The sequence below is a fragment of the Dunckerocampus dactyliophorus genome, chromosome 16 (genome assembly GCF_027744805.1).
Source record: "Dunckerocampus dactyliophorus isolate RoL2022-P2 chromosome 16, RoL_Ddac_1.1, whole genome shotgun sequence".
Classification (NCBI taxonomy): domain Eukaryota; kingdom Metazoa; phylum Chordata; class Actinopteri; order Syngnathiformes; family Syngnathidae; genus Dunckerocampus; species Dunckerocampus dactyliophorus.
In genome coordinates this window covers 4,461,241-4,477,061 of record NC_072834.1, presented here as the reverse complement: position 1 = coordinate 4,477,061, position 15,821 = coordinate 4,461,241, and the positions used below count along the sequence as shown (strand labels likewise).

General features: G+C 40.0%; 1 protein-coding gene across 2 annotated transcripts in view; it reads right to left on the bottom strand.

Moving 5' to 3' along the window:
* Positions 1-15,821, bottom strand: part of opcml (opioid binding protein/cell adhesion molecule-like) — a 178,188-nt gene that overhangs the window by 14,444 nt on the left and 147,923 nt on the right. For both annotated transcript variants that reach the window (XM_054754711.1, XM_054754712.1), the window contains one exon: positions 11,628-11,753. In XM_054754711.1, coding sequence (XP_054610686.1) covers positions 11,628-11,753 — 126 coding nt within the window. The remainder of the gene's footprint in view (positions 1-11,627; positions 11,754-15,821) is intronic.

The window sequence follows — 15,821 nt, the reverse complement described above, 5'->3', positions numbered from 1 at the left end:
ATGACGGAAAATCCTCATTATGTATTCACTCTTCACGCTCTATGACCAGACATACACGCATAATAAGGACGTTGATGTGATGTTCGGAGTGTCCTTGAATGCATCTCGCGGTCTGTCGAGTGACAATGAGGAAGTGTCGTTTCAATGACGACTAGACTAGAGACGTTTATTTAGTTTGTTTAGAGTTGGAAATACATACATGCTATTTTAATTGCACTGCTGTTGATGTGTTCAGGTCAGAATAAAGTTATAAAGCAGGAGCAGTCTCTGTGGGGCGCGACACTGTGCCGCTGTCTGTCGTCATAACAGACAGCAGTGGTTTGCCATCCTGCGTATGCGTTAAATACGCTCGAAGAAAATACACAGTACACGTGTAGCTGAATAACAAACAATAAATAGAGCAACTTCTGATCAATCAATGTCAACTTCAGACTTAAAATAATGTTCCCATTTCAACACCACACATTTCTGGTTAAACCACGCCCACTTCCGGTCTATACTCCGCCCATTCCGAGTACAGATACGGATACAGATCATTTATATGGGTGAACAGATACAGATACAGATACAGATACAGATACAGATAGTGTTGTACTCGCCCATCCCTAGTGAAAGATATTTACCTCCACCAAGGAGGGTATGTTTTTGCCTGAATTTATTGTTTGTTTGTGTTCAAAATAACTTGAAAAGTTCTGAATGGATTTGGATGGCATTTTCAGGAATTGTCGAAAATGGGATATGGAAGAACTGATTAAATTTTGGGGGTGATCCGGATCAGCGTCAGTATCCAATCATTTTTAAAGGATTCTTTAGCATTGCGAGATAGGACCATTTTCGGCATTTGTGCATATAGCTCCATAAAAAATGGTCAGAGCACTTGGAAAAAAAAAATAACAGGACAAGTTTCCAACAGGTTGTACAAAATATCAAAGACTGATCCAGATAATGGAATAATTCCGGATACTATGAATATGAAAAATTAGGGGAGCTTTGGAATTGTCATCATAGGAAGACAACAAATGAAGCTATAAACATGCAACAAACACCATTACATATCGAAATAATATTGATATCATTATGAATCCATTGCAAATGGGATGTTTTTATGGTCAAGGAATCTAAATATGGAGCTAAAAAAAATGTAGGACTAATATTTATGATGTAAATCACAATATGGAGGGAGCTATGGTACTCGTCTGTGCTCTCCCAGTGCTTTTCTAGTTTTTCTAGAAATGTGAAACTTGAAAGTCTGTGCTCAAAATGCTTCTACTCTGACAAATGAGCAATAATCTTTGAAAGTGTGTCTGTGAAAGCACACAAGGAACCCTGCAGACATGGATCAATGTGAACCGCCAATTGGTAGGAACGTCACTCACACACTGCTGGTCCTAGTTGCCTCCCTCTGCCTGTACATCCCTCGTTTACACGGCAAAAATGCAACAAACACGCCAAAACATGAAAGCAAATAGGGCTGCAGCTATCAAATATTTTAGTCATCGAGTATTCTACTGACATTTTTTTGGATTAATTGAGTCATTGGAAAAAGCAGATTTTTACTTAAATTAAAAAATTTCACTTAATCAACCGTTTTATTTCTTAAATTCACACGGTGCATAGGAGCCAACTTTATTTTCTTGGATCTGATGGACAACATGGTGCTTTTGTAGATGAATTTATCCATCAGAGACTGTAACTCTTTACTGGAAAAGGAGATAAATAATAATGTCTTTACTAAGACGAAGGTAGCTATTGCATTATGTTGATGGCTGTGCATTTATAAATCCTAAACGTAGACAGGCTGATTAGAAATAAGACAAATATTGTTTATAATATATTGAGTTTTTGCAGTCTTCAATGTAAAATGAAGACACCTGCAGTGGAAAACGTTACTCTCAACTAAGTGGGTGAGACACGCACTTCCTTGTTCTCAGCGCTGTGTTTTTGCAGGTGAAATAAACCCTGCATGAAGTCACGTTGCCATCGTAATAAACTGCCACACATTGGACAGTAGTCGTAATTAAGAGAAAGCCAGCTTGTTAGTGAGATTAACTTTAATCTCACTGATTTGCTCTACGTTAATTTAACCTTGTATCGGATCTAACACTCCGTTCGGGAGGATACAACGACCGATACACGTCACGGTGTTCACCTTGCTGTTTAGCCACATTTACTGTCTGTTTTTTACATTTTGTTTGGCGACAAAATTGCAACTTTATTCTTTGTTTTCCTTTGTTCCTTTCGTTGCCTTATTGCATTCTCTCGCCTCTTCAATCTTCCCGCGCCATCCGCTTCCTTCTTCGCCCTCTGTGTGGGTGACATAAGCGCGTTGGCAATGTAAGCAATTCCTCGAGGCAGAAATGTATTTACATTTTTAAATTTTTTATTTTTTTGTAATCGAGGTACTGGAATTACTGACTATTACTACTACGATTAATGACTCGTTGCACCTCTAAAAGCAAATGGTAAAAAACACCCAAATGTTCGACAAAAATGACTTTACTGCAGATCCGTTGTGTATCTCTCAGTCGCATACGCTCACTGAATGCCTGCTCGGCACACACATCAGTGCTGCTTTACGTAGTTGCTGTGACGCAGTCTCCCTGATTACCATAATGACCAGTGATCACAATATATCACACTCGCTCGCTTCAGAAACCATTGCAATCATTTCTTGATAGTTTAAGACTTGACAGACTATGGTGAGTTTTTGAGGCTCACGGTGTGATCACCAGTCAAACGGCAGCTAACGCAGCCATGGGGCTAACACTCACCCGTATGTGTGTGACAGTTAGACAGTTAAGCTAATAACACGAAAAAGAATTGAATTCATCGGACGAGATGAGCGGCCTTTCTCAGCGACGGAAGACACCGGGTTCACCAACGTCTCCCGAAAGAAGGAATCTTCACGGGTGATATATGCTGTCTTCAAAAAGTAAGTAAAATGCTATCATTTTCCTATCTTTGGAACAAGACTGCCCTGTGGCGTTTGTGAAGGAAATGTGACTCATAGAAATGAAATATAATCCATGCAGTGCTCAGGTATTTGTTATTAGATATTAACAGAGCATGGAGTGGTGGAGCCATAAGTATGTTCACAGCTCTCACCAGGGGCAACGCCAGAGTGGATCACCTCTCAAGAGGAATTGTTTCAGAGCCCATGGCAAGAGGACATCAAATATCAAGCGAGTTTCTCACCCTATCCACTAAAATTCACATGTGCAGAAAAAACTTTTATTGGGCACACCGTTTTTAATCACTGAAATGTCTCACGCGTCATTTAATATGTGACTGACATGAGGCAGCCAACGAGTGCCATCATTACCATATTTCTAAGTGACCACATCGTGTCTTCATAAAGTAGAGAATACCATATTTCAAAAGAGCAACCTTTAAATAAGCTCACGAAAGGTCGAGATCTATATTGGGTTTATCCACTCTTCCCAACTTCCCTAATGCACTCAAAAAGTAGCTTTTTTTGGCCAAATTTTTGCATGGGTGAATGCGCCACAACTTCTGAAAAGCTTTGGGCGAGTATCATGCAAGCTTTTAAATTGCAAAATTGATTTGGTCACCCTGTCCCGCCATATCACGGTGTCATTATTTAAATAGTGATGATGTTGCCATTTCCCCTCCTTTTTGCCGTATCTGTTTCAAATGCAGGTCCTTCCCTGAGAAGAATGATCAATCACTCCATGTTTTCCCTCGCCGGGCCTTTAAGAAACGCTGAGTCAATTAAAAGCCTCATTTAGCTGATGTTATGAAGTGCAAGGGCAACTGCTCTGGCTGAGGAAAAAATGTTTTGCTTTGTACGAGTTCTTGCACTGAACTGAATTAAACTAAGTGGTACAAACAAATGATCAATTTGTATGCTTCGCACCTTCTCGGTCAGGGGTTAGAGCTTAAAAAGACAGAAGAAGAAGTAAATGAAAGCAACACAAACAATGAAAGCCGCGGGGAGAACAATGATGGCGGTAACAGAGGCCACACTACTGTGCTCTTCTCAAAACCTGGAAGCACAATCTTGCGCACCAAGCCCCGCCCCCAACCCATCGTCCTTTCCACATCAAAGCACTGCCAGTGAGTTGAAACAGCAGGAAAATGAAACAGGACGTCTAATAAGCGGAAGAAAATGGATGGATGGGCTGAGAGATGAGTTGTTATACTATGTGAATACTTCCCTAAAATACTTTACATTTTAACTAGGGCTGTCAAACGATTAAACATTTTAATCAGATTAATCACAGTTTTTAACAAATTAATCGTGATTAATCACCATTACTAACTGTCTGAATATGCCCATTTTTATATATACTGTATTGTATTTAATTAACAGAAAGGTAAATGACAGGACAATAAATATTTGTACATAGTAACAGCTCCAAATGACCTGAATACGTCAATCAAGCTAAAAGACACCACCCAAGTGTAAAAATCTATTTGGCAGACTTTAGACCGTGTTATTATGCGCAACGAGAGGTTGCGTTCAGAGACATCACGGAATTTAAGGTAAACGTACTTGTTTTCAGTGTATTTTCCAAGATACATAAATGTAGCAAATTGTACATCCGAATTAAGAGTTATGAAGTGAGTGATAAGAATATCCATTTCATGTTTTTCTTTATCTTCCTGTTTATTGACACACACACACGCATCACAAAGCAGTTTTTGTGATGTTCTGAGTGTCTCTGAATGCGTATCGCGTTCTTGTCATGAGAACGAGGAAGTGCCGCTCCCAGGATGAACGGACTCGAGACGTGTGTGAGTTGGAGATACGTAGAGTATGTGGTGCTGGAATTGTGCTGCGGCTGGTCGAAGTTAGAAAAGCCGCACCACTGTGATTCCGCCTGCCGTCATAACTGAGAGGCGCGTTTGCTCTGGTGCGCATGCGTTAATTACACACAAAAAAAGTACGTAATTAATTAAATAAATTCATTACTGCTGTTAACGTGTTATTTTTGACAGCTCTAATTTTAACTTTTAACAACCGTTGCTGCAGAACATTGGAAATCCATTTCTGACAGATGTTCTAGACAAAAAGTACACATCGATGTTTTGATACCTCGAACAGAGTCGCTTTTGACACACCGAGATTCAGTGATAAGCGAGATGCATTTTTGAAACATTTCAAAGAGCAATCTGAAAAGGCTGCAATGTCGTCAACGAAGCATGCCATTTACCTGAATTAAACCAGATTCCAAATCCCTGGAGGAAAAGGGCTTTTATGACCTCGGTATTTCATCATAACGCTGACAGAAAGCAATTAATTAGAAAACGTTATTCCTTGGTCACCAGACAGCGCAAGCAACCCATCCTCGTTTTGGACTCTCCAAAATGGATCCAGGTGTGAGAGGAAATAGACCACAGACTATGTGTTATTAATGGTTTAATGCTGAGGGGGAATTACACACATTACTACTATGATTAATGAGGGGGGACAGGGGAGCAAAAGCCATTCACTTGTAACAGTTTGCACCTGCCAGAAGCCTTCTGATGGATTTTACCAACAAAATGTTCCAGATAAAACATTACGGAGAGTAAACTGTGAGCTGCACGCGAATCTGTTCTTACACCGTTATGCCTCTCTGTTAGACCACATTTCTCCATTTCCTGTGGACTCCTGTGGCTCTCCTCCTTTTATTAATCCTTATGTGAACTTTTTTTCCCCTGAATGCTATGCACTGGGTTCTCATAGCCTTCTGCACCAAGTGTGGTTGGTTTCAGTGATCCTTTAAAATATCCAGAGTGAACCTTCCAATCATATATATTTTTACAAAATAGACCCAAGTGCACTGCAACTTTGACAGCCAAACACGTCCAAGCACACCCACACAATGTGTTCATAGTGTATTTAGTCAATAAATTTGAACAGACAGTAACTTGGCCACAGCGCAAACGCATTTTAATGGCATTTGCTCAGTTATGCCCCATAATATTTACTCTTGGATTGAAAGGGGTGTCGGTTCAATGAATATTCCCAATTGGCTGTACTGACGTATCCTTGAGCAAGATAACCTCCAGTCAATAATGGGTGAATTACCTTGAATGTTCAAAAATGAAGGCCATTTTTCACCATAGCTTGTGAAGCTTAGGTCACATCCTCACATATGTATTTCGCTGCATATGAACTGAGCCAAATACTACTTCTTTTAGATGCATTTGTCTGCCATTTATTTTATGTTGCTGTTTTTTGCCCTTTTCTCTTTGCGTTCCCTTCTAGACCCCTCTTTTTCCGTCAGTGAGCGTAGTCATGAGACACATCTGTGGCCACACCCGAATCCTCCAGGGTCCTTATTCACAAAGCATCCTAAGGCTAAAAGTAGCTCGTAGCGCTTGGAAAAATCTTAGAATTCCTGGGATTGTGAGATTTTTGCCTTGCTAAGATAGAAGTTATTCCCATTGCGTCTTAGGCCCTGAGTACGACGGAATATTAGGGCCACATTGAAAAAAAAAAAGAAAATCTGATAATTTTGAGAATAAATTCATAAATATATGCGGAAAAATTTGTACATTTATGAGAATAAAGTCGTAGATTTACGAGAGAAAAAAGTCGTAATATTGCGGGAATGAAGTCGTAAATTTACGAGAATAATAGTCGTAATATTACATGTCAGAGGGAAAATAGAGCATAGCTCTTCAAGACGGAGGAAAACAAGCTTTTAATTATAACGTGGCAGCAAAACAGGGCAGTTGAGCACAAACGATTAGCATGTCCAGCCCGTCTCACTTCCGCCTTCCTTACCACAGCCCCTCCTTAAATTGAGCACATTAAGTAGTAAAATTGGCATGGATAGTAAACATAACAATAAGCATATCAATATAATGGGCATGTGAATGAGCAAGAGTCCTTGCTAGGAATTTTTAGGCTAAGGAGCTCTCTCAGGGGACTCGTAGATGCTTTGTGAGTAAGGGGCCGGGCATTTAAGGCCCACTGTTCTCGCTGATTCAAGTCTCATCTTGCCTTAGCTTCTGGAGCTGGCATTGCCAGTCATCCCTTTCTACCTTTTGCCATCTCTCAGGTTATATAGTCAAGCTACCTGTTTGGCCTTTATGCTTTTTGTCTTGTGGCTATACCTTGACTTACTTTTGCATTTTGACATTTCCCATGATGGCACATTTCATTCCCCTCCCTTCAGTCAGTCTGACTGTTAATCGAACCTCATATTCAGGAGTTGAAATGTGTTGTTTTTTTTTTTCCTGGTCATGGAACACTGGACCAGTGAGACACCCTTGCCAGGGCACTGGAGAGTACATGGAAGTCCAAATGTGTTTTGTGAATTTGGAATAAGCATTTGCCTGTGTCGCTTGTGGTGCCTTGTGGGGAGCGCTCCAGAAGTATGGGGTTAGGGTATGGGATCAGAGCAGGAACTTGCTTCTCATTGTTGGCATTGCCTAAGCGTCTCGTTCAGGAGTGAGGGAAAGATCGAGTAAAGTGGTCACTGAGCCGGACAGCAAAACTCTCAATTTATAGGCACAGTTATAAAAACAATTAGTACATGTAGTAGTTGTGAAGTAAAGGAGGTGTCACAATAGTAGGATTTAGCCATAGATTAGCCGCACCGCTGTATAAACCGCAGGGTTCAAAGTTTAAGAAAAAGTAGCGGCTTATACACCGGAATTTATGGTATTGTTGGATTTATTTTTAATTTTAAGAATTTGTAATATCGCCTAGTGATTCGCATGTTTGCCACACAGTCAGGAGATGGGGAAGATCTGGGTTTGAATCTCTGTGTGGAGTTTGCCTGTTCTCCCCGTGCGTGCGTGGGTTTTCTCCGGGTACTCCGGTTTCCTCCCACATTCCAAAACATGCAAGTTAGGTTAATTGGCAACTCTAAATTGTCCACAGGTATGAATGTGAGTGTGAACGATTAGTTGTCTATATGTGCCCTGCGAGTGTAGGCTCCAGCATACCCGCGACCCCAGTGAGGACAAGCGACATAGAAGATGGATGGATGGAATTTGTAATACGTATTCTTGTGCGTTTACAGTCTACTTTGCTATGGTGAAGCCTGCATTCCCCATTGCGGGACTAAAAGTGGCTTATTGTATTCCAGTCTTTGATGTGCAGGGAATTACAATACACATTGTTAATATCAGTCGGTTTGTCCACAAAATAACTGCTGGAAAATGTGCCACCATGTGTTAAAAGGTGTCAAGGCAGCCACAGTACAAAATGCATTGTCTGTTGTAGTTCCAAAAATAAAAATATAAAAAACCAATAGCTCTGTGTAATAGTTTCCCTAAACATTTGTTTTCATAACAATTGTTTTCTTCCAATAATACATTATTCCCTTATTACACAAATCACATAATTAGCCTACATGTGAACTGCACATGACAACTCTTGCATTGCGTAATGTGGATTTTATGAGAGGCTCGTAGCGCCATATCGCAACATTTGGTGCTGCTCATAATCACACATAGTGGACTAAAATTACATTTAAATAGCCTCATAAAATGTGCAGTGAGTGAATGACACTTGTAGCTTCTTTTAAGTGCCGAACAATTGTCACAAAGTGTACAGTGAATTTAAATGGCACCATCTGGTTGGGAATTCCGTCGTTAAGTCTTTTCTCTCATGTGATTACAGTGCACAATTCAAATAAGAATGTTTTGGAGACCTAATGATCCTGCGAGTTAATATTAGCGCACAGTGATGACAATATTGTGGATGTTGAGGTCGTGGAGAACCAGTGGGCTGTGAAAACCAGATTCTGCTGGTTGTACACGATGGAGGCAGATAAATGAAGCATTCATGTTGGAGGCTGAACATCCCTTTAGCTCATGACTCATACAACTGTGTACTCAGTGGGCAGAGCAGAGCTGACACAATTAACAAAACAACCGTGCTCACACGTTCAGATGCACAAAGCTTCTTAGCCCTACTTGTAAGATCCCGGCACAAAAGACCCGAGAAGACCAGCTGGGGTGTCCAGCCAAATCAAAATTGATTAAGGTTGTGCCCTGTAAGGCATTTAGTATAGAATTAACTCCTCAAACACACCAAGATACTCACACATGCATTCCGTTTTGGCTACAAGTGTTAGCTGTTGTACGAGGCCCTCTTCAATAGATTAAACCCTTGCACTGTTTACCATATTATTATATTATTCATATCATGACCAGAGGTGGGAAAGCAACACAGTACATTTACTTGCATTTTTTTCATGACAAGAGGTTGTTTTTCCCCCCAGAAAACACATCTCATCTGGAGTTTGTTCAGCGGTCCTTGGACGCACCATCAGTCAGCTTCAGCAGTCAATCTGGCCTCAAAACTTGCAGAGAGGTGAACGCAAGTTAATATATAATCGTAAATTGCTGCTGGAATTCTAACAGGTAAACAGTGTGGATTGTGTAGACGTGGCTTGGAGAAATACCTTCTCAAGTCTGCTAGCCTCCCGGATTCCATCTGTTCACCAATCATCTTACATTATCATTCACGAGGGGTGAGTACCTATTTGTGTACATATGTAGTGGAACCTCGGTTAGCACGTTTTTTGGTTAACGTAAAAAATTCACGCCACAATTTTGTGTGCATTCTCCAGTTAGCGTGTTATTGATACACTGCGTGAGTCCATCTGTTTTCTCAATATACATACATATATATATATATATATATATATATATATATATATATATATATATATATATATATATATATTTTTAGCAGAAAACAACCTTCCTTGTTAGCATCCTATTAGCTAGCCAACAAAATGGCCACCAGTCTATGATTTCATCAGAGGTTGACTCTCACAAATGTTTTTACAGTTTCAGAATTATAGTTCTACATGCATAAAACAATTCTAAATGCATATACATGATAACCGAAACGGCTAAATGACCATTTAAGGTTACTTTTGCCTCATTGAAGACGACCGTTCCTGTTTTGTCATGAGTTATTTCTTGAATTCAATAGTGTCTCTCACCTTCTTGATGAAAATGCTGGCACTTGCAACTTTCTTTGGCTCCATTTTGGGTTACAGTATTGAGGTGAGAAACACTATTGAGTTCAAGAAACAACTGATGTCAAAACAGGAAGGTGGTGGCGGTTGATCTCGCTGCCACATCGTGTCTTTGGGGGACAGTCAGTTAGGAGGTAAAGGTAACCTTAAATGTTCATTTATCCCCTTCATTCATCATTCATATGTATTTATTGTTTCTCTATGTCAAACTATAATTGTAAAACTATAAAAAATGTGTTTTGCTTTGACATTGTTGCCTTTCTGAAACAGATTTATTTTTAAAGGCAGCCTTTCTTTTACTTGAAAAAATATATATTATCAAAATGTTTCCGAATTGTTCTTTCTTTATTTGATTTGACCGTCAGTTGTTGATTACATGCAGATATTGATACAAGTACTTCACTGCATATCGCGTCGGAAGTTAGACATTATGATGTTCTGGACCTTTTGCTTGAGGCAATTTCCTCTAACGGGACCTATTTGAATTTTATTTTTATATGCGTCCATGTGGTTAGTGTTTCAGTTACAGTAATAACATATTCCTGGTGTTTGTAGTGTTTGTCTCCCAACCTGGCCCGAGGTAGGCATCTGCTCTGGGTGCGCTGTAAATACTTCCATTTGGTCTAATATTCAGTAGAACGCCAACATACGCTGTGTTTCCACTGAGTAATGTAAAAATATTCTTAAAATGGGCGATGCAAGGCCTCCCTGTGCATTTTGAATTTAACAGGGCCTTCTGCCTTCCCAGATAAGCCTGCATATCTGTTTGTGCCATACTAAGCAATAAATTGAGAGTTGGTGGTATCTAGGGAGGAATAGGTGTAACATTCTTGGTAGTATATTCATTTGTATTGCCTCACTTCTTGAGCTCAGTCGTTGATAGCCGTTTTGACACGTCTCTGTACATTATTGTTTTTACTTAAGCTTATTCCATTCAGCTTCTGCAGGTTTTGTGTCAGAATGACTTAAATATATTTCTTCATACCAAAATCCTATTTTGATTTATATGTTTGTGTAATAAAGCTGCTTGGTGTGTAGTTCACACAGTGGACCTGTGTTTTATTAATACTGACCTTGCAACCAGTCTTCTGGGTTACATATGTGATGATATACTGTAATCTGCAAATAGTCCCATTTTATGTTCTTCTTGTGATATGATTCCTTCAGTCTCATCATTTTTTCTAATTTCGTGGCCAGCAGCTACACGCGGGGACCATTAACAGTCTGAATATTTCTGTTAAGGTGCCATTAATCTTAAAGGGATAGTTCGGATTTTTTGACATGAAGTTGTTTGACATCCCCATCAGTAGTTTTACTTTTACTTGACCTATACTTTTACTTGTCGTTGACTAAAATTTCAGGAAAATAGCTGTTACTTGAGTACAATATTGTAGTACTCTTCCTACCTATGATCCTTACTACGCTCCAGATCCATGCCTTGCTTCTTGTAACTCCACACAGTCTCTTCATGAAGTTTTAATATTGACATTTGGAAAAGGGGAAATTATAAAGAGTTCAGTTCTAAACATGGACTTCAGCCAAGTCACAAGAGATTGTTGACTATGAAATAAAATTCAGAATTTTGATCTTGGTTTTCCTCCTGTAGCACCCAGTCAGTCAATCTGTTTTTCAGTAAATACGTGTTTTTGATGGAGAAAGCCATCTTACCTCTTGGGGAATGATGCCGCCACATGATGTTCGCCTCTGGTCGACCCGCTGCAAAGCACATGAGATTGACATTGCTGCCCTCATTTACTGCGATGTCCTTCGATATATTTGTGATCCTGGCAGGGACTGAGAAGAAAAAGGCAAAATTGTGATCGATGATTTGTACTTAATGACATGCGCGCAAAGGGCACTCAAAACCATGAAAACATTCAGTTTAAAAATAACCCGGGGTTTGGGACTCAATTAGCATGAAATTAGATGACAAATGTGACATTTCTGTGGCTCGCTGTGTTACACATCACTGAGTTCTGTCATTAGGATCATTTACAAAATGTTCATTTGACAAGCATGCATGCAGACTGGGTTGGACTTTTCTCCGACTGAACTGTCTCCGTGCATGTAAATAGATCTGCATGGGACACTTAAATTGGTTTTAATATTTCATGTGACAATGGGGGTACTTATCCCATATACAGGAATGATGATCCTGAAATAAAATATAATCTCTACGTTTTACACTGAATTTTATATGTGTGTCAGAGAAAATTACGTAATGAAACCCTAACCTGCATCCATTTCACCTTCACTTTACTGACTATGTTGCTAAAGCTCAGTTTGAGTCAGAAAATGCTTTTTAATAGAAAGGATTACCAAATTATACATATACTGTATCATGACAATACAATTTTGAGACAAGGGACACAGTTCATTGTATGTTCATTTGTCTTGTCAGAGAAAGAATAAAAGAATAAAAAATCATAATTAGCTTGACAAAAGGACTGTTTTACATTTGTGAGATATCCATCCCTTGTTTATCGTAGTTAATTGGTCCCAGACTTGACTGCGATAAGTGAATTTCCGCAAAGTAGGATTCAATATTAAAAAAATATGTATTTTCATAGCAACAGCATAGAAAACCTGTCTCTGATCTTCTATTTGAGCCCTGTACACATGAAATAACACCACTATCATCACCTTTGTACTCGTTTTACCTCATATAGTAAGCATGATAATCGATAGCAACACAACTCAAGTTAGCATTGTTGTTGTAGTATCTTGAACATAATACGGGTCGATGGCATGGCATCGACGTGAGTCTATCATCCATTCTCAACTATGACTCTCTTTGTTTACACCACATTGCGCACCGCTTATGTGCAGGCTACGGGATCTCTCCAGGGACACAAGAGACAGCCACCGCTTTAAGCATTAGCAATTTAAAAATGTATTTATTTGAACCTTAAGAAAGGTTTTGAACCGAGTGGGGAAGAAGGACAAAGTAAGAAGCCAAAAAGTACAACTTCCACACTGAATTTTTCACTATGTCATGTCGGACTCTGCATCCATGGCTGCAAGTTAAGGTAATGTCATGTAAGCTAATGTTTCATCAATGTAACATCGCTGACGCTTTGTGACCACAATAGTACAATACTACTACTACTAGTACTACTACTACTATTACTCGTAATAATAATAGGCCATAGTCAAATACAAAAAAGCAATCATTTATTACTTAATTAATTTTTGAAAAAACGCAATAGCATGAGGCAGTGATGTTCGAACCGCGATGTAGCGAGGGACGACTGTATGTGCAAAAGGTATTCGCTTTCAAAGTTTCATGAAAAGTTTCAGAAAATATCTTACATTCCAATAAGTAATCCTGTAGTAGTAAACCCTACAATAATATATTATAATATTCTGTACAAATGGGCTTTTTACTATTCTTTGTTTCTAAACGTCGAACAGCATTCTAACTTACGGGTGCACAAAGTACTGTGCAATATTAGCTCATTTGTATACATTGGATGAGGCCGCCATTCAAGGTAACCAAATTTAATCATGTACTGTATCTGTGTCATTGAAGGACACTTGGACGACTTTAACACCTCTTTTTTTCAGAACTAAATTGCCACTTCAACATTCAGCCGGGCCACCGCTTAATCGTTCTTGCTCTTAACGTTGATACTAGCTAGAACTATTAATGCTGCACTTCAACCAAAAAGAAACTCTACTTTCCTAAAAATTCATCACACACACTCTTCAAACTCAATTTCCCCCCCGTATGTTCCACTTTGAAGGTAATTAAAGCTGGTTACACAAAAGGTAAACCGTTTTTTGTTTTGCATTTCGTCCCCCTACTGAACCGAAAATGAACCGAACGGAGACTTTAAAACCAAGATGCATGCCGACCCAGAATTATCCCGTACCACTACACCCCTCAAAGTACATGACAGGTGTGCCTACATGGTAAAAGTTTAGTTATTAATATGCTAATTACAAGGTGCTTTATGATTAATATTCTGATCAGGGGCAAGGCACCCCCAAAGTTCAAACGAGATTGCTTTAAGGCAGTGATGTGACCGAGCTCAGCAAGCACACAGCACGAAAGAATGGAGGGTCATCAACTTGAACCGCTATCTCACTCACGGTACGATTGCCACAAACACAAGGCGCGCTTGGAAGTCTACACGCATGCTTTCCCAACATGCTACAATACGTTGTTTCAGTAGGAAAATGTCAAATAACAAAAAGTGAGTGGATTCAATACGACTCAACGTGAGTTGCTTTAGCCTTGACTGCTAGTAGAGGCGTCAACAGTAGGGAATGATGATTTTGTGTCACCACGGAAAAGAGAAAGTCGAAGCCATTGGGTGCACAATTTAGAAAAACAGGAAAGAAGAAGAGGAGAAACAGGCACCGGAAAGGGTTGTGGCCGTGCCAAAGGGGAAGCTAAAACCGCTACGAAGTTCTACCAAACAGTCTATGCAGTACGCAAAGAAAGTGTCAAGAAAGTATGCTCAAGTGATCATCTTGACTCTTCTAAGATCTTTGGGTGTTGGGGAGCAGCAAAGTTTAGTGCGGGTTGTCAGCGAAAGTAATGGAGAGTCTTCAAGGTATGTGGATACTTTTGCTCTGGCTATTAAAAGGCACAAGCTAACCAATGAAGGAGGTATCGTTATTGCTTGACATGCTGTCACAAGTGCATTTATCGAGGAGAGATCCATGTTGAAGTGAAGAGAGGAAATTAAAGCAACTGCGCTACAGAACAGCAACCAAACTCAAAGAGGGGGACAGTGAAATCCAAGTAAGTGCATTAGTTTACGCCGTGGGATATAAGGCTGGAAATGTGATGAGATCTTGAGAAGAACTTTGACTTTGTTTTGACAGTTTGACGAATACTTTATTCTTCAAAAGAAGATACATAAGAGAGCCCAATGCCAACAGCGAGTACAGAAGCCGGATGAAAAAGCTGAGAATTTCAAACGTGGATTGTAAATTTGGAGGAAGGAAGAACGAGGATATCAGAGACAGACTTGTGGGATTACGTGATAAAGAATGATCAAAAATACTGCAACTCACAGTATACCACATTCGGTACAGCAGTTCAGACGGTTCGACAAACAGAGGCTGTGTAGTAGCAAATAAACCAGAAAGGGTCGCCCTCGCGCTGCATACAGAAAACCCAATAGCGCGATATCAAATCTAAACAAAGTTGGGTAGAGAGAAATGATTGTGGGCAGGAAGTGAAAAAACTCAACATAAAGGGATGATCACGGCACACTGAAGATGCAGCCTTTCAAAATCCAGTTGGAAGAGAACATACAGTAGAGCCTTATGCACTGACCACAGATTCCCCCGTTAGCCAAAGTTAAGGAGGAACTTAACAGGATGGAGATGATTGGGGTAATTGAAAAGGTCACCCAGCCAACTGACTGGTGCAGCCCAGTGCTGTCTGTGGTGAACCACTAAATGATCTTCTTAAGACCTGCAATACATAGACCTGGGACGAGTCACAACAGAGAGCATTCCAGACCCTAAAAAAAGCCCGGATGAGTACCCCCATGCAAGAGGAAAACAGCAGTATCAGCAGATGCTTGCAGCTATGGCTAAGTGGAGTCCCCACTACGGCAACATGATGACTGAAGAATGATGCCTTTGCTCAAGGACCCTCTCAAGTGTAGAGCTGCGCTACTAAGAGGTAAAAAACAAGAGTGCTTAGAGGACACAGACCCTTGATACCCTTAATCATCACAATATACCTGGACACAGTCCCTCTACGATGCCAAAAACAGCTCCTTGGGCTAATGAGATACAATGCTAAGGCTAAGTATGCACCTGGAAAAACACTTGAGGCAGTAACAAGAGCAAAACCAGTGACATGTTTGCTGTTAGCTGACAGTGAACGCCAAGAGG